The following is a 19,654-nucleotide window of genomic DNA, read 5'->3' as shown; positions in this document are numbered from 1 at the left end:
GGGGCACTTTAAAGTTTTTAAAAAGCCATTTTTAAACTGGTTTAATTTAGGTGCTGAAGTTTGTATTTATTTATTCAGGTGTTCGTTCCTCACCAGAAATGATTTTATATAAACAACAAAAGTAGCATAAAAGACCATCCGCACTGTCATTGTAAATTACTGAAGTCACTATACATGAATGAAATCATCTTTAGCAATGTATGAAATGACCCTCATATCAAAGGAAAACTATTATTTAATATCATTTTCCTTTGGATGGATTTCAAACTCCACATTTTTCAAAAGCCCTCATTATGTCATCTACTGCTACACCTTTCGTATAAAATGAGGAATGATATATACTCGAATGCCTATTTCGAGGATCTGTAAGTTTCTTGTCAAAAATCGACACTATCAGCTTAATATTTACTTTATTGATTTCTCTAAATGTTTACCTAGATGCTTACTGTTTATTTATCCCCTGAGAACACTTCTCGTTTCTATAAGGAACCAAAATTTTAGCACAAATTAGCCCTACACACCTGTCAAGAATACCGCCATCTTGGATTTACCTATGATGCAATGTGAATGACACCGATGGTTGTTTTTTAGTTTTTCGTGTAATCCTGACACAAATTTCTACTTCTAACAACTTTGAGGGGAAATAATCTAATAATTCAAATATCTAAAGTACTGATAAAACGATCGTGACCATATGTTTACAGGATCTTCTTCTGAGCCTCGTTTCCATGCTGAAGCTATTTTTTGCAAAATTTTAAATTAAGAAATCTCGCACAAAGCTACTCATTCAGAAAGGTTATGATACAAATTTGAAAACAACTCATGCAGTAGTATCAGCTGATAACACTTAGGTTTTGTCCTTAGGTTTGGTACCGAAAAGTGGTCTGGCCCACGGACTACTGGGACTCGGCGAATGATCAAAAGTCCCAACCATGGGCAGACTTGTTACGTCAAAAGCCCCGCCTATGCCCGGCCTCCCCCCCACAGAGGCTTAACATTGATAGGTACACAAGCATTAACTTTGAAGGGCTACCCTGGAACTGCAAACACTCATGCCCTGTCCACACTATGCCGGGGAAATTTGAAAAGGGTGTTAATCACTCTGAAGACACATCAAATGTTTTCCGTCCACACTTTGTTGGAGAAATTTGAAAACGCAACAATCACCGGTCATTTTGGATTTGTGTTTGAGGAAATCCTGAGGTCATCATTTTGGAAAAGCTCCATTTTGAAAATGTTTTCCTTCCGCATTAAAACACAAAGCTGGCAGTGTTCTTGTTTGAAGAGCGCCCATTTTCGTGGCGAATTAGTGTGGACAGAAGACCTAACCGTAGAAATAAAGCTGCATTTTCAAATTTCTGTGGCGTAGTGTGGACAAGGCCTCAGTGTAATTGTTTATCAAGTATTACAAATCAAACCTGAAGGTCAAAATTGCTAAAATTACGCACTGGTCGGTAAACACGCACTGAGTATCAGATAAGATCGCAGTCTCTGGTGATATCACAAATTGTTCTTGCGGACACACTGGTTGGTAGTTTCCACTGGAATGCTAGCAGGCTTGTACCAAGAGTCTTCGTTCTCCTTGACCAGCGGTCCGGAAACGAGCGACCCTGGAGAGATCCGATTTGAAGTCTGAAAATATCAGACTTCCGGTTGAATTGCACCTAGCTCATAAACATGTGGCTCAAACAAGTCGCTTGTGTTTCTCTTTAGCGTGCAAGAGCACGTTTTTTTCTGCTCTTGTTTCATGAAAAAAAAACAACAGCCAAAAAACCGGGTGCTCTTGCAGGCTAGTTTTTCTTCCAATCATTTTCATTGTTTTTAAAACCAGTGAAACTTAAGGTTGCAATGGAACTAGATATTCTTCGCTGTGGATACTTCATCATCGGCAAGGAGTTTCTACATTTCATGCTACGTAAGATTTACAAGCTGCTGTCATAGTGAAAGTAGAAAAAAAAAGAAATCAAAAAAAAGAAATCAAAAAACACCTGATTCAGTCTTTAACACCATTTTCATAAATCCAGACATATATATATAAAATAATTGGTGGCCTCATGGTTAGTGGGCTCGTCTTCAGATCGAGCGGCCCAGGTTTGAGCCCTGGCCGGGGACATTGTGCTGTGTTCTTGGGGAAGACACTTTACTCTCACAGTGCCTCTCTCCACCCGGGTGTATTAAATGGGTACCGGCAAACTTAATGCTGGGGGTAACCCTGTGATGGACTAGCATCCCATCCAGGGGGGAGTAGAAATACTTCTAGTCGCTTCATGCTACAGAAACCAGGATAAGCTCCGGCCTGGTGGGCCACTTGGCTCGTATGCAGACTTTTTTTTTTTATAATAATTGTATAGGTAGAGCAGGGAAATAATTACAACTAAGTGCCTTATATATATATCTTTGTACCTTTTGTTCTCCAGTGGAGGTCAGAAGCACCATAATCATAGCGAAGTTCTGTATTGCTTGGAATGTTGCAAGTAGCAAACAGGCAGAGGTAAGTTTGGTTGTCTATTATAATTTTTTTCATGGTTGCATTTGCTCTTGCCCTCGCGCTATCATTTACAAGGCGACCAAGCCCAGTCGAATAGGTGGCATCAATGCTAATGAAAATAGTTATTGATTTATTAATAGAAGAAACAAATAAATAAAACAAATATTTGTTATATACCATTTATTAAATAGTATTTTGTTGAGCATAAAACTCTGATGGGACTACTCTGACAGAATAGCTAATAAAAACAATTTTTGAACAAACTGAATGTATATTTTTGCATTTGACAAAACACCATGCTAATTGGATAATGGAGGAAAATCAACTTTTCCTGTATGATCTTTCTATGGACACCAATTTGGCCCCCCCAAAAAAAAGTCTTCAGGGGCGAATGACATCTCCATTTTTGTCCATGTGCTTTCTTTCGAGTGTTGTGAAATATTGCGGACTTTTGAGTATTGAGACAGCTTACTGTGGACTGTGTAGTGGATAAGTTGTTTATTTAAAGTTTGAGGTTAGTGTTAATGGCATTTAAAAACCTTGCAGACTTGTCTTCACAAAATATGTACAACTTTTCTTATGAACAGAAAGCTGTAGTTGTGTACCCTCTTCTCTCTGACCAAAAACCAACGCTACTTTTGAGATGTGAACTTTTCACTTCGCTGGCCTAGATTTCTCTGCGCATATGCAACATAAACCCTACGAAAAGAGCTCAACTCCCACAGAATTACTTTGGTACACCAACATGTCCTCCTTTTCTTTGTTTCGGAAGTGAAAATGCTCAATAGCTGTTTCCTCAATGCCAACTTGAAGGCAATTCAAGTCGTGATCGTAAACAGAATCATTGTCTTACATGTAGTTTTGGTAATAAAAGCATGTCCTCTCACATATTGACGGAACAGGTAATATTTGTGTTGATTTACACAGTCCGGAATTGTGGGTTTCCAGTCAGTGTAAAATATGGACTGCAACTGGACTATGGACTGCCGACTTTGGACTACGGACTGGGTATAAAACACAGACTGAGGTATGAAATGCAGATTGAGCATTATTGACTGGGTGTTAAACATGGACTTGTGTAAATGCAGCCTGCCAACTACAGTCCTTGTTTTATACTGAACTGTCATAAGTAATGTAACATAAGACATGTACAAATGAGAACAAACCCTCTTGTGTACTTGCTCTGTGATCAATTCATTTGTTTTCACCCCTGATGGAGGAGGCCAATTTCATGTCTACCTAACAACTCAGGCACAAAATGCTGTTCCAAGAATTTTTGCTTTACCCACCAATGCTCAAACGCACGTTTTTATGTCTCTGATGTCTGTGAATGACATAACGTGGCTTTTGAATTCAGTTAGGTCTTCATGTGACAGCCTTCATTAATTAAGTGGTACACAAACTTTTTCCTTTTGTAGTCACTCATTGCTTACACCACTGTCTTCTCGAGCGGCACAAATACCCACCAAACTTTAATGTCTCTTTCATACAATAGCTAGATTTGCATATGGTCTGATGCACTGTGAAAAATGGATTATAAATATCACTGAAGCTCATAGTCCTTACCTTTTTTCATTTGACTTATTCCTATTGTGTCACAAAAGCCCTTTTCTGGTTAACTTTTCTCATTGGCATTTCAACACGATCTAACATCCACATTGGATTACATTGTAATGCAAGTGAGAAAAACTAACTAAAAAACTACCCATGAAAAGGGTTATTGTTTGGACCTATATATAGTACCATGCATGAAGATCCATGAAGATCAAAGACATCAGAGGACAAGAAAAGGATAAAAAAGACCAGAAAGTGGTGTTGCATCTGTCATGATTTATTGATCTTTTTTAACACTCTGCTTACTATTTATTTTGAATGAATGGTATCCGTGTAGTTAAAAGAACGTTCACACATCACGGAAATCTAATTAGTAAATCACGCATCATGTGCTTGTAAAATAGCAAATCACACATGCATCACGTTATGATGTCCTGCCCCAGGTCACGCCGCTAATTTTGGGGAGATCTTTTTTTTTTTTTTTTTTTTTAAATAATTTTAATTTACAAAACACAGTTCTACAATACTTACGTTACAATAGGGGTCACTTATGCTGGCAATACAATACTCAATACAGTTCCTTACAGAAAATACAATTACTTGCAATACGGGCTACTTACACTGCTAACAATATAATACTCTACTTACGTTACTTGCTGTACATACAGTTACTTACAATATGTTATACTGTATATTGACTTTGAGGAGGGAGGAGTACTTCTCACTAAAACATTTAATGAAGACAAATTTTCAAGCTTGTATTTAATGTGTAGCTTAGTGATAAAATCCTGAATGGAGATGGCCAGGCTATTTAACTTCATTGAATAAATATAATGGCGCATAAATAAGGTGGTGTAGTTGAATTTCCGTATTATTGCTGTCATGGGAGCTTGCAGTAATACCGAACAAGGTCTCCTCTGTGGTAGGAGAAATTTGACACGCATTCACTTGGTTGAACCAGCTCAAGACTTTTTGGGTAAACAATTTGGTAAGCATACATTCGATAAAAGAGTGCTCAATTGAATCTTTATCTCCGCAGTATAGACATTCATCGTCCGCCTTAATACCAAATCTGAATAGTTCTTTCTTAGTTACTATCGTTCTATGGATTAATTTAAATTGAAACTCTTTGAGTTTAGTTTCCTTACAAATATTTTTTAGTGATTTAAAGATCTTAGTCCACACGTCCCTTTTTAAAGAGAGTTTTTCGCTCCAACGTTTAGGGCCCGTTTGATCTTCGGTGTGAATCTTGACGTTAAGCAAATTATAAAAGTCCCTTGACTTAGCCTTGTGCAGATTAATTTGTGTCGATTCGTTGAGGGAAAAGATATTATTATTTCCGGTAAAAAATGATTTGTTGATGATGTCGGAGCACTTGGCTAGAGACCTTAAGCGTTCCGGAATAGCACTAACAACTTGACGATACTGTAAAAAATTGGATTCACAGGAATGTTTATCCCAAAACTCGCGGAATGTTAAAAAATTGCCACTTTCATTCAATAGGTCATTAATTTATAGAATACCCTTTTTAAACCATTCACTAAGGAAGATGGGTTTCCCGTCCACCAATATATCTTTGTTATTAAACAATACTAACTCCTGTTTTTGATCATACGAGTAGAGTTTTTAATTCGCTGAAGAAGTCTAGTATCTTCTTATAGAAGGGCGGGAGATCTTTCGAATAATTTGTGTCGTAGTTGCACCTTAGTAGAAAGTTTAACCCTCCCTTTCTTCTGAAATAGTGCTCTGGAATAATACACCAATTACTATTGTCCGAAGTCCGCAACAGTCTCGGGATCCAGGCGAGTTTTAGGGCTTTTAACATAATATCAAAGTCAGTCATGCGTATTCCACCGTTGTCTGGATCCTGGTAAAGGCCTGATCTTTTTATTTTATCTTTTTTGTTTTTCCAGAGGAACTTAAAAGATTTTGTTCTTACAATTTCCACAATTCCTTTGGGAACATCCAGATTAGAGGCTGAATAAATAAGTTGCGATATGCCCAAGGTTTTAATTAACATGGCTCTTCCAAATATCGTCAAGTCCTGTGAACTCCACATATCCAGCTTAATTTGCAACTTTTGGATCTTTTTGTCGAAGTTGAGCTCGTTATTCTCCTTAATATTATATGAAAAATATATCCCCAATATCTTAACGGGGCTGTGGGACCATTTTAAATCCAGAGGCTTACTTCTATTACTTTTCCATTTCCCCAACCAAAGCGCTTTCGTTTTCTTTACATTTAAGGGCAGGCCAGCAATTCGTTCGAAATCCCCAACAATTTTCAAGGCCATTTCTAAAGATTCTATGTCCGCATTGAATAGAGTTGTATCATCAGCGAATTGGGACAGCTTGATTTCCTTACCGAAGACTTTGATTCCTCTCACGTTGGAATCCTGACGTATCTTATTTGAGAGTACCTCTGCAGAAAGAATAAACAAATAAGGGGAGAGTGGGCAACCTTGTCGAACTCCTTTTGATGGTTTAAACCAACTGGTTATAAAACCATTGTTTTGTACCGCACTTTCTGTGTTCGTGTAGAATATCTTAATCCAGCGCTTGATGTCACTACCAAAATTAAAATGATCTAAAGTTTTCATTATAAAGGGCCATTCAATCGAATCAAAAGCTTTACGGAAGTCTAGGGAGGTTAGAATGCCAGGTAAGTTTTGTAGATTCGTATATTCCATTATGTCACTTATAAGTCGGATATTTTCCCCAATGTATCTCCCTTTTACGAAGCCTGTTTGGTCAGAGTGGATAAGGTTTGGTAGTGTCGGTTCAATGCGTTTTGCTATTGCTTTTGCCGCTATTTTAAGATCAACATTAAGCAAAGTAATCGGTCTCCAGTTTGAAAGATCTAGGAGTGACCCATCTTCTTTCGGAACTAAAGTAATTATTCCCCTTCGTTGTAAAATGGAGAGTTCACCTTTCTCGTGCGCTTCGTTAAAAATTGCTATTAAATCGTTTCCTAAAAGATCGAAAAAATAGGTATAAAATTCAACGGTAAATCCATCTTCCCCCGGTGCTTTATCATTCTGAAAGGTTTCTAGTATCTTTTTGCATTCTTTGTACGTAAGTGGACCCTCCAAGGTTCCTTGCACGTCCTCTGAAAGCTTAGGCGATTCAACATTTTCAGTGAATGTGTCATAAGCAGTTTCAGAAAAGGTTAAATCCGAGGTATATAGGTTTCTATAATAATCTTCAATTTGCTCTAGAATCAGTGTCTCGTTGCGCGTAATAGAATCATTTTGTAATCGAAGTTCACTGATAGTTTTTTTGTTGTAATTACTTTTTTCAAGATTGAAAAAATACTTTGTTGGGCGTTCACCATTTTCTATCCAGCGACATTTTACTCTAAACATTGCCTGTTTTCCTTTTTCTTCGTAAATTGACTTAAGTTCCGTTTTCAGTCCGTCATACTCCCGTAGTACTCCATCGATGTAAGGAGAAGAAAAATTATCGCAGATAATAACATCAAGTTGGTCTATTCTACGTCTTAATTCCTGTTCTCGGTTGCTGATGCATTTTGCTTTATTTTTGGAAAAGGAAATAGTCGCAGATCTGATTTCCATTTTCATTAACTCCCAAAAGAGCCTCTTATCCGTCACATGGCTATAATAACTGCACGCGTGAGCGTATGTATCACGAACCTTACTCACATACTGCATGTCATTCAATAGGGTGTTGTTAAATTTCCAGAGTCCTGGTCCCCGAGGAGGTTTGTTGGGCCAAGATAGCGAAATATAAATTGCGTTATGGTCAGGTGCGATAGCATGATAAATTTCCGAATTCTTTGCATCCCCAGAGAGATTTTTTGCAATTAAGAAAAAGTCAATCCTAGATTTAAGTTTAAGAGATTTTGATTCGTACGTGAATTTGCGTAACTTTGGATGTCGCATTCTTTGAATATCCACTAAGTCAAACATTTCCATCGTTGTCAGAATGAGATTACGGTAACTGGACGGTTTCCATGGTGCACCTCCGATCTTATCTTTTTTTGATAAAGTACAATTCCAGTCTCCCCCGACAATTAGCGAGGTGAGCTCTGATTTATCGATTATGCAATTGTTGAGCTCTTGCATGAATTGGAGTTGATTAGCCTGGTCATTAGGTGCGTAAATATTGCACAGTGATAGTTTTTGTCCATTAAGAGTGACTGTAATAAGCACTATTCTGCCCGAGTCATCGGCATAAGAATAATCAACTTTTGGTTGTACAAAGGGATCAATTAAAATACACACACCTTTACTATGTGTGGTTGCATGTGAGAAAAATAGCTCGCCACCCCATTCTTTTCTCCAAATATTTTCATCGGCTCGTGCTGAATATGTTTCTTGTAAAAAATAAATGTTTGCTTTTTGATCTTTTAGGTATGAAAATATACTCCTCCTCTTGATTTGATCTCTGATTCCCCGAACGTTCAATGATAAGACGTCAAATTTGGACAAACTACCCGTATTCATATTACACGATAGAAAAGAAAAAAAGGAATTAAATTACGAGAAAAAAAAATACAAAAACTCACGAAAGTATAAACAATCCAGACAACGAACACAGACAAATACACACAACAATACAAAAGAGAACAACTAAACCTTTTTGCAAGTAGGGTAAAGAGATAAGTCACAGTTCCAAACAGAGTCCGTCCCCTCTCCCAAAATAATTCTAAAAGCAGGCTACAGATTCTCGAGGTCCTCTAATTCGATGATTTTGATGGGTTTCCCGTTCGGCGAAGTCTTCACATAAATTGTTCCGTCCATCGACCATGCACTCAATGGCTCGCCATCTCTACATTTCTCGTTAGCTCTCGACATGATGCGGCGACGATAGGAAGTTAAATTTTCGTTGATGAAGATCCTTGTCGACTGTACTTTCGTTGCGTAAGAGGAGTCAGGGAAGAGGTCGGCCAGTTTGATGTGTTTAAGTTTTCTTCTAGCTCTGTAGAGATTCGTCTTGGCTTTGTGACTAATAAATTTAGCGATTATTGCTTTGTTGCCCCGAGTATTTAATTTATGGGAAATTTCAATGTCATTGGAGTTGACAGGAACCTAGCGCTTCTGCTACTTTTAGGATGGCCTCTTCTGTGGAGTTGTATGCGCTTTCTGGAATTCCATGGAATTCAAGAGAGTTTTCCCTGGTATACTGTTCTAAACGGTCTTGGAGGTCGTAAAGCTCTGCTATTTCCTCTTGTTGTTCATTTATTCGTTTCTTCACATCGTCGAGCTCTTTCTCGGTAGCTGCAAACTGTGTCCTGGCTTTAGTGAGTTGTTTCTTGAGGTCCACAATCTCACTTTGCTGTTTGTTTACAGTGGATTTTAGTTCTTTTACGTCTTCGCTGATTTTCTTGTTTTCCAATAGAATATTATTGACTGTGATTTGTATATCTACCAACATCTCTCTTAAGTCCGTTAGACTGGGTTCTTTGTTGTGGTTTTCGGTGGTTGGAGGTTCTGTTGCGAAGGTTTCACCTTCGACAGCCGCCATGTTGGTTCGCTTGGAATCTGACTGTCCTTCTTCAACGGAGCCACGTTCACCACGTTTATGCTTTCGACCTCTTCCAGTTGTATGATTGTATCGTGGGTCATTCCCTGCTCGTTAATACTAAAAAGATTGATTACTTTCACATTGAAGGGAAAAGTATTGGGGACGTAGACTGCTGCATTAAAACGCGTGCCTCGCGCTACGTCCACGCATGCCCTCTTTTCAAAATCACACATGCATCACATTATGATGTCCTGCCCCAGGTCACGCCACTAATTTTGGGGAGATCATGCGTCACACAAAAACCCTTTGCCACCCTCTTTATATGCACTGTATTTCCATGCATTGAACATTTACAAAATTTGCAGGTTGATAGCAAACTCCAAATATATTTATTTGCTAGTTTTAGTGCAAAAAATTGCTTCCCAGAATCATATTTGCTGTCATACTCAACACCTATTGTCAGTCTAAAGTACCGGTATATGATTGAACCAAAAAAGCTCTTCTTAAGTGTCTGTTGACTGTTTCAAAGTGTCTTTTGTCTGTTTTAGAGTGGTATCCATCTTGAAGAGAGTTCAGTTACGAGTAAAATGACCTACAAATGGCAGCTGGGACCAACTGTTGTCCAATTTATAGAGGTCAGTCTGTTAAGAGAGTTGACTGTCTAATTTTTGCTATTTGTTAGTAATTTTCTAAATACCTGTTGCCACCTTTCATCAGGTTTTTTTGTGACATAACAGCATGATAGTCAATGCATCAGAGCTCTCTGTTACAATACATAATGATCGTTTTTGCTGATTTTGAGCATTAATTGTCCCCAGCTGTCCAATATTTTGAAACACAAATATGAAACTAATAAATAAGAATCAAGTTTCTAAAGTCTGTTTCAAAGTAATTTAATTGTTGGCTAAATTAAATTTATCATTATAAGGTCATGTTTTTTCCAAGTTCACTTTACTGCACCTGCAAGTTAAATACATACCAACAAGTCTTTCCATTATCTGAGAAGAAGTATAAAAAATTTCCAGCTTCCTCTGGATACTTCTCTTCACGCTCTTCCCCTTCTTTTCCAGATATAAAATCACCTTTGTATTGAAGGAGGAAATCCCCCTTGCTAAAAGGTATTGTTGTGAACACTCCTCTTCCTACAATTTAAAGAAAGATAAGCTCCATGACCCATTTAGCACCATGCATTAGTTGTGAACAGAAATCATTAACGGCATCTAATCCTTTGTTCTGCTCTTCTTAATATAATGGAATTTGCCCTGTAAGAACCACACCCACTCAGTTTTGCGTGAAAAATATAATTTTACCTGAAACTCTGGAAACTTGGAAAGGCTTTACCAAGGCTTAAGAATTAAAACAAGCATGGTTTGGTTTAAAAAGATCCCAAAAGCTGCCAAGATGGGTCAAGTAGCAACAGGTGCAAAAATGGCAAATGTAGGTGGCACATGTGCTGAAATTTGTACACATATAAAATTCCCAAAAAGGAACTTACCAATAGAATCATTAATTAACAATGCATCCAGACCAGGTTGATCTTTCTGTGCTGCAATCCATTTTTCTGCCTTCTCAATTGGTGATGCTCTCTTAGTTCTCTTTAATTAATGAGCAATAATATTATTAATCTTTTAAAATAGACAATGCCTGAATGGAAGATTATTGTGGTTTGCAAACAAAAGTTGTGGGGGGGGGGGGGCAAGCTGCCGATTTAAAGTGATAAAATGAGTGAAAACAGACCTTCCAGTAACACAAGGTTATATTAATTATATATGAAGAATCTTGTTTTAGAGTACTTTTATTCACAATTTGGCTCTTAGTTTCGTGTTCAAACTTCAATCTGTACAGTTCGTTTGTAAAAACATATTTCAGTTCGGTGCTGCTTAAGTCACGTGTCATTTCGTTATTGTTAAGCGGTGAAAATACTGAAATTTGTAAGGGACTGGCCAATAAGTACAGGCAGAGGAGGGGGGGGAGGATTGTTAGAGCAAAGGGAGTGGGTCATTAGTTTTTGAACCCTCACAAAGTGGTTGGTCATCACATTTTATAACTTTTAGTACAAAGTGACTTGCAAAGTAAACTGACAATCATTAACATTAATTGTCATTCATTTTTGAGCATAAACTGATAAATTGCAAAATGTGTATTTATTTTTAGCCAAAATGTGACAGAAAACCCAAATATAAATTTTTTCCAAGGTGAGACATGTTAGTTTGTATTTAACTTTTTCCCCTGGCACAAATGTTTTTGTTGGAAATGGTGCATGCATGAAAAGATAAGTGACAAGTGTTGAGAGGGGATCAGATTTTACAAGCAGGTGTTGTATAAAGCTTCCTGTCACACTGCTGACAATAAAATTTATTATAGTTAATATTATGAGCTTTTTTGTTCATAGGGGGTGGGTCATTTAATTTTCAACCCTTGATAAGAGGAAGGTATGGGTCACGTTTTTTCCAACTGTCACTTTTCCAATTGCTCCACCTATACTTATTGAGTTGAGTCCCCAGCAAATATTTGTATGCTATTTATTAGCTATGCATTTACAATTACCCGAGGCAAGAACTGTCCTGTAGCCTCCATGGGTGGTTGCTTTTTCAATGGCATAGGCTTGTGTCCTGGAAATGGCAGCCTATGAAATGCAACACAGAATAATTTTGAGATGTGTTTAACAACCTCTTTAAGTTTACTAGAGCCTAATTTCAACATATGTGTGGACACATAAAAAGAATCACAGTGGCCATCTAATTTGATGTAGGTTGAAAGTTTGTTCTTTTCTATCATAGTGTAATGATACTGAAATATAGAAAGTGACAAGAAAAAATGATAATTTTTTTCCTTCAGTGTCACACTCAATACTCAATTGAGTGGCTCAATTAGGCATGTGTTTTCAATGGGTAAACATTTGTTGTCCTATTAAGCTCAACATTTGGGGTCTGATTACATGAGCTGGGCTGGCTTGGTTTTGCTGATATGTCAGCATGTCTGTTAAATACAACCGAAATCAACTTTGCAGTTACATGACAACTGGGCCAGCCCAGCCCAGGCTTACTAGGCTGAAAATCTTCCATGCATCATCAGGCCACCCTAGCTAAGCAGGCCAACTTAAATTTCTCTTCTGAGCACACTACTCAAAAAATCCACATTTCTCTTTCTAAATAGGACGTAGAGATTAAACAGCCCATGCATGCAGTTTTAACATAATCAGGGCTGTAGATTATTTAATTAATAATTGAACAGTAATTAAGTAATTGATTTTGTTGTCACGAAAATAAATTAGCTGAGTCTGTTTGATGTGCATCATTTTCCAAGACTAAAAATACAAGTCCTTCTGAAGTTTTAGTTTTACCAGGTGCAAGACCCTCTGATCGCTTAATGTTTTACAGTGTTTCAGCTCGACAGGGTTCCTCATTTTGTTTAGAGAGCACGTTTGAATTTCTAAGTTTGTGCATTGTGTGACAATAGAATGGCGGCCCGAGAAGGCTCTCGCGTAGGTCAAAAGTTGAGTTATCGCTCAGGTTTTTGTTAGCTGAACAGTTCATGGTCTAGAAGAAGTATTAATTTCAATGTGGCTGAGTTCTAGAGTGATAACCTTTCATTTCAAAAACAAAACTCGAAGACGGATGGCCCTATTTCTTCACGGCCGCCATGTTGGTGCCCCTCGAAGGGGCACCAACATGGCATCTCCATTCAAAGCTCTGTGCATTTGGTTGAAGCACTTTTCCGAAAATGGTGCGAATGGAAAACCGCACAGATCTATATCTTTGCAAGGTTGTTTATGTATCAATCATCTATATCACACATTCTTGACTTAGTTTATTGAATGTTCAAGATTTTTATTTTTGATGGCGTGACAGCTGTGCAAAGCAGCGATCTGGGTCATCTGCTAGTCTGCCAGAATAAGTAATAAATGATGGGTTGCATGACTGACCTGAACATTTACAATCTCTCTCTTTCTGTCAACATCGCTCATATGAACCTATCGACACATGTAGTTAATGGGTCCCCAAGTACATTTAGGCCCGGATCAAGAGTCGAACTTCACTTGAGACGAACTAAACTGCAATTTTAGTGGAGGTAAAACTCAACCGTTGGGTCAAACGTCCAGCTTAATTCGAATTTCGATCAACCAAATCGTTCTATCCGTCTGCTTCAGACAGATAGAACGTGTTGTTCGATCTAAATTCTGTCGGACGAACTCGGGTGAGGCAAACGTTGAACTTATCGTGAACTTAATTTGCTCAGTTTACGTTTGACCTTGGCCTTGGTGATTTCTGGCAGGAACTCGTGCAGTGAAGGTGATCGGCAACTCATAGTTTGAAAATGGCTAAAGGACATTCATCCATGGTAGTTATTAAATGATTGGATGGTAAGCTGGACGTTTCTATTGACTGATAGTTGACAAGGGGGCAAACCCCAGGTAAACTATGAAAAGTCGATTGAAACCGAGAGCAAGCCGTTTTCATGGCTTTGTGCATAATAGTTGTTTACCAAGTCCTTCTTTGCAATGCCTGCAATCAGTGTACATGTGAACTTTCTATCCTTTTTGGAGGGGAATTTGGAAAGACGAAAACGGATTCAAAAGCTTACAAAATGTCTCAAGCCAAAGGAAGTATATTCTACTGGGAGTCGATCCACGGTCAAATTAGCAGGAGGACTAAAAATCAGCTGTAGAAATCAACAGGTGCAAGATCGTCGCAGGTGAGTTTGTTTGCAAATTTCTTGTTATCAAGCTTAAGAATTAATAAAAAGTGGGAGCCAGGAAAGAAGATCAATACATGTACTTTGCTCCTTTATTTTCTTAGATTTATTTGTTGATTTTAGTTGAAATTCAGTCACCAATTGTGAAGCCGGCGAGAATGCGGAGAATGGGATGACCACAAATTTAAGCGTAATTGCTGCTATGAATGAACCATTTTCGCAAGTGTAAAATGGTGGTTTGAGCCCCAAATTAAAAGACAAATTCAGTCTTACTCTGAACAAAAAATGCCGGTTTAAACCAAAAGAGTAAGAAACGACTTTAGACTTACCCTCAACGAAGTGTCCACTCGGATCTGTTAGCACCTTTTCGTTTGATCTTCGTCGGCTAGGAATGGGACGGCCGCAAAATTCCTGCCACTGGTAAACTGAATGCCAGTTTAAGCTAAATTAAAAGACAAATTTAGACTTACCCTGAATGAAAAAAAATACAGGTTTAAACCAAAAGTTTAAGAAACAAATGTAGACTTACCCTCAACCAAATGTCCACTCTGATCTGTTGGCACCGTTTTGTTCGATCTAGTGCGGAGAAGCCTGGTCGCAGGCTAAGAATGGGACGGCCGCAAAATTCCTGCCACTGATTAACTGAATGCCAGTTTAAACTAAATTAAAAGACAAATTTAGACTTGCTCCAAGTGAAAAATCCAAGTTTAAACCAAAATAAGAAACAGATGTAGACCTACATTGTACTCTGAACAAAATTTCAGGTTTGATTTGTCAGCCACATTTTTGTTCTGATCGGGAGCTTGAGCTTAAGTAAGATTCTTACAAGGAGAAAAAAAAAGAAAGAAATCGTAGTCGATGGTGGACCAATGGTTAAGCTTACCAGTACAGCGGGTGATAAGTTCTGGGGTGTTTTTCATGAGCAGTAAAGCGAGGGTAAGCTTATTTATCTCTTACTTACCTCGCAAAGAGAATTGCACCTTCGTCCACTGTCATCCAAGCTAGCCAGGGAAGAGCTTCCTGACCATGTGCTCCCGTAACCGTAGAAACAGACAAGAGCAGATGTCTGTCAAACTAATCTCCAATAGACAAGCTTAGAACTGGTGCCTAGAGAGTTGGTGGGGGACAAATGCCATTCAAGGTAACCTTACCTAAATACTTTCAAATACTTTCAGCTATTAAAGGCTAATCCTGGGAGAGCAGGGCAGTAAAAGAATCCGCTGAAGGGCAAGGCAGTGGTTACATACCTGTCAACCCCATGGGTCGCATTATGGTGTTTGAAAACATATTCTAGTTACCTGGTATACAATTTGCTGGATCAATTCTATCAGTTTTATTAGTTGGTACTACAATTAATGGAATCAAACAAATGCCCCGTTATTGTTGAACGCCTTATAAACAATTATTGGAGGAGGTTTTTGTGATATTCAAAATAATCAAGGTCGAGGAAGGGGTTATCAGTCAAAGCCGAAGGCTGAGGCTGATAACCCTTACCGAGACCTTGATTATTCTTGATATCACAACAACCGAATTTAATACCGTAAATCCTCAAACTAGCGCCCAAGGGGGCGCTTAATCGAGGGGTGTGGGGGGGGAGGGGGCGCTTATTTAATTTTCCCAAATTGTGGCCTGACATGATCATTTTTTTAATACATCATCTGCTTGTAAAAAACAACATAAGCTGTTTATTGACGTAAAAAGCTGATCCCAAAGTTTTAATCGCGGCACCTTTAGTACTTAACGTGTTCAACGTGTTCACTTGACGTGTTCACAAACTAAAACAACGTACAAATCTAATACTACATGACGAAAACTATATAGCTTTTGTTGTCTCATTACTCGTCCACAAAATGGGGTGGGGAGGGGAGGGGGCGCTAATTCGAGGATTTACGGTAATTGTTTTATACATTGAACATCATTTCCCTTAGAAATCATGCACCGTGGTCATACATGACATAATTACCCGTGACCTTGAGTGTGCTTGACATGATTATTGTATGACGTCGCAGACGCTGATTTCGAAAATTCGCTGTACGCTTACGGCCAATCAGGAAGAGATAGTGAGTTCAATGTATAATAATAGTCGTTTTCATGATATACAGGTTGCCATAGTTACAGTATAACCTTTTAAAGACACCCCTAATTTGAGTTTAAAATTGCCAAAAACTCAAAAAAACAAACACGATGACCCCTGAATGCGTGAAGTGGTAAACGACTCGCATATTGACGAGTTATATAGAAGACGGCAACAAATATGCAAATCATTTCTTCCTCCCTCCATATATCGACTGTAAACTTTTCTTGGTAATTCCGCTGGCCACTGCATAATGTTTGCGCATGTATTTTGCCCATTCCACACGCAAAGAAATATAGAAGGCCAGTAATAACAGATGTATGCGAAAAAAAGATACCAACGTCTGACTTTTTAATGTGGAGAGCAAGATTCGATTCCTGGCTGAACCACATTTTTGGTTTCTTTAGTAATGTTGTATTTTGTTCGCATTCTAACTCTATATGTGTTTGTTTCCTCAGAAATTGCTGGTGGTGAATCGTCATGAGGCAGTCAGTTGCTGATATGGTTCCATTTTAGGGCTATGAACGTTTTGTATTTCACAGCGAAGTCAGCATACTCGTGGAGTTGTGCACGCGATCTTCTTGTTCCGAGTTTTGTGGGTCCTATTTTCAGACTTTTTGTTACAATAGGAAAAGTGTCTTTTGTAGTACAGTAATAACACATAGTTTTCCAACTCCAAAATAATCACTCAAGCTATGAACTTCTCGTTATGCTAAAATGTATCTCTTGAGAAAAAAGACTGAGTTTGTAATAACAGTCGTAGTTAGTCATGGAGTAAACTGGTCAAAAAGGCACGCATAAAACAGTTGTTATCACACTAAAACACGGAAATATAGTGTTATAGACTGAGTTGATAACTTAACATGGCTATCCCTTAACTCAGGTAAACGGTAGCTAGCCGCTCAAAACATCCACTATTTTGAATCTCTTAGGGTGCAAATTTTCATGTTTCGCTGTATAGTCAAACCTCTATTAAGCGGACACCCTCTATTAAGTGAACAGCAATGCAAGTACCATTTTTTCTTTTCCCACATTCACTGTAAAAATTACCTTTATTCGACGGACCCCTCTATTAAGCGGATGCGGACAGCTTAAACTTGACTTTTATGGTCATTTCTGTTGTTAGAAACCTGTAGGTTTTAATATTTAAACTTACCAACCTAGAGCTGTCACAGAAATGCGATATTTTATTATTCGGTTTTGTTTTTACAGAAGCTTTGTTCCTATTTAATTTTGTGAGCCTTCGCATAATTTGATCAATATAAATACTGTGGCTACATTAGCATACTTAAATCGCTTTACCTTATATACTTGCCACTGTTCATGGAAATCCGCTATTTTAGGACACTAGGGAGTTCAGCAATGATGACGGCAGCGGCGGGGACGAGACCTTGTAAAAAATGAATTTACATTTTACCTACGAATGTCGAAAGTTTGTAAATCTGTTCAGTACGTTTATCGGTCTAAAAACTTGCAGGTATGCAAATAAATGTACCAACATTGAAAAAGCTTGTGCATAGCTATTGTTCTGCTCATTAAACCTTTTGTTTGGTGACGCTCTTGTCGCCAGGCGCGTCGTGGTTTGCTGAGGCCCCGTCCACACGTAACCGGATGTTTTTGAATCTGCAACTTTTTCTTTCCAGATTCAGAAATTCCCCTGTCCACACGTAGCATATTCAAATTGAATTCGCCTGTCCACACATATCCAATGGTATCCAGATTGACTCTAGAAAAACTAGGCCGACACGTTGTGCCACCATATTCGGTTATTGTTCTGTAAGAGACTTGACACGATTTTGCTACGCCATCGGATTCGAAAATATCCGGATTCACCATCCCCATCCACATGTTATTGGATTCGTTGCGGATTTATATTTTTCCACTCTGGAGAGCGGATTCAAAAGTATCCGGATTTGCTGCCGAATTCACCGATGCGTGTGGACAAGGCCTAAAACTACCTACATACGTTACATAAATCACTTTATTTACCCTCTGAATTCAGAGTAGCTTATGCAGCTAATATCTCCGAGCATTTAACCATCAGCTACGACCACTAGCACTACTAGCACGGGTCCCAAGGGTGTCCACCTAATAGAGGTTTTACTGTATTTTCGTATTTTCTTTTTTAGGGTTTCAAGATTTCGCATTTTTCTATGTAATTAGGTATGTTAAAAACCCCAAGGGGGATGCCTAATAATGGCTGTATATAAGCATGTGTGTCCCGGACACGTCGTTCAACTTCCGTATTTCACACAGCACTTTTGTGTGCACTCTTTACCTATAACCCCGTTCAGGGAAAGTTTTCCATTTATTAATATCCTTTTTTTTGGTTAAGTTAAATAAATCTATAATGATTTTTCGCCCTTGTAGACTGCGAGCATTCTTTTAACTAGTGGACCGAGTGGCAAAGCTGGTCCTTCGTAATTCCCTCTCTGGACTTACTAAAAAATTCCCCAAAGCCTTGAAGTTAAGTTGTAATATAATGGTATATCGAAAGTGGCCCACTTTGATTAAACTTTTCAGGCGATTCTACAGGGAAAAGCAATGAAAGCTAGGATTTGAAAAGGTCGGGCTAGAATCTGAACAGTTCAGAGGAGTGAAGCCGGGCATCCGGGGATAAAATTTTCGCTACAGGTTAATTTCAGTTCATGTTTTTTAAAGAATCGCGGAATTTAAGTGGCGCAAACAATAATTGTCGTGAGCATAACATGACGTGATAATTAAGTGAATCACACCATGTCAATCAAGAAAGAGTGGGTTTATTACCACTGAAACATTTACAAAATCATATTTGTACAACAGGCTCCCCTCTGTCTTCATTTCGCTTGGTAAACCATACCGTGGGTGCCAGGGTAGGTAAACCATGGCTATGACCCAAATAAGAGAATTTAAGACCGCTGCCAGGCTTAATTTGTAGCATCAGACGCTTTCTCACCCTGACCCCAGAGGGTAGGGCGAGGAAGTGGCTGACGCTTGTCTTCAGGCGGTCATCACCTGTCGTTTAGCCCCCAAAACAATTAACCCGGCCCTCAACCATTAGTCCCCCATTAACGCTCAATTAAAGAACGAGAAATATACAGTGTTTTCGACTTCTGGTTTGGGGCTAAACGGCTAGGGGCTAATTGACTTTAGGGCTAAACGCCTGTTTACCAGATTAAACATTTATTCTATTCCACACAATTTTATAAACCAAACTTTTAAATGATGCCCTGACAGTCCAAGTGTCCTCGATATTCGAAAATGCCCAAGAAGTTCTGATTCATACCGCACACACCGGGGATTAGAATTTAACTTACTTTTATGAAGGAAAACTAATATATGAAAAATGTACGGGGGAAGTAAAACAAAAGGATAACG

General features: G+C 38.5%; 1 protein-coding gene and 1 pseudogene across 5 annotated transcripts; one reads left to right on the top strand and one right to left on the bottom strand.

Moving 5' to 3' along the window:
- Positions 1 to 216: 216 nt before the first annotated feature.
- Positions 217 to 17,805, top strand: LOC149099717 (uncharacterized). 5 transcript variants are annotated; one of them, XM_089277685.1, is made up of 8 exons: positions 217 to 2,491; positions 3,416 to 3,515; positions 10,077 to 10,163; positions 10,599 to 10,646; positions 11,683 to 11,723; positions 14,075 to 14,223; positions 15,194 to 15,364; positions 16,756 to 17,805. In XM_089277685.1, the coding sequence occupies exons 1-4, from the start codon at positions 2,466 to 2,468 to the stop codon at positions 10,602 to 10,604; spliced, it is 219 nt and encodes a 72-aa protein (XP_089133811.1). In that variant the 5' UTR covers positions 217 to 2,465; the 3' UTR covers positions 10,605 to 10,646; positions 11,683 to 11,723; positions 14,075 to 14,223; positions 15,194 to 15,364; positions 16,756 to 17,805. The 5 variants fall into 5 exon arrangements, with proteins under 5 accessions (XP_089133811.1, XP_089133812.1, XP_089133808.1 ...); XM_089277686.1 differs by having other exon boundaries at positions 11,683 to 12,276; XM_089277682.1 differs by lacking the exon at positions 10,599 to 10,646 and adding an exon at positions 10,778 to 10,965 and having other exon boundaries at positions 218 to 2,491.
- On the bottom strand, positions 8,350 to 9,764 carry LOC149099718 (uncharacterized; annotated as a pseudogene).
- Positions 17,806 to 19,654: the final 1,849 nt, after the last annotated feature.

This window comes from Orbicella faveolata, unplaced genomic scaffold, assembly GCF_042242905.1.
Source record: "Orbicella faveolata isolate gen_17 unplaced genomic scaffold, um_ofav_v1 contig_46, whole genome shotgun sequence".
Lineage (NCBI taxonomy): Eukaryota > Metazoa > Cnidaria > Anthozoa > Scleractinia > Merulinidae > Orbicella > Orbicella faveolata.
Note: the sequence above shows the minus strand (reverse complement) of the source record. Positions and strands in the feature narration are given on the sequence as shown.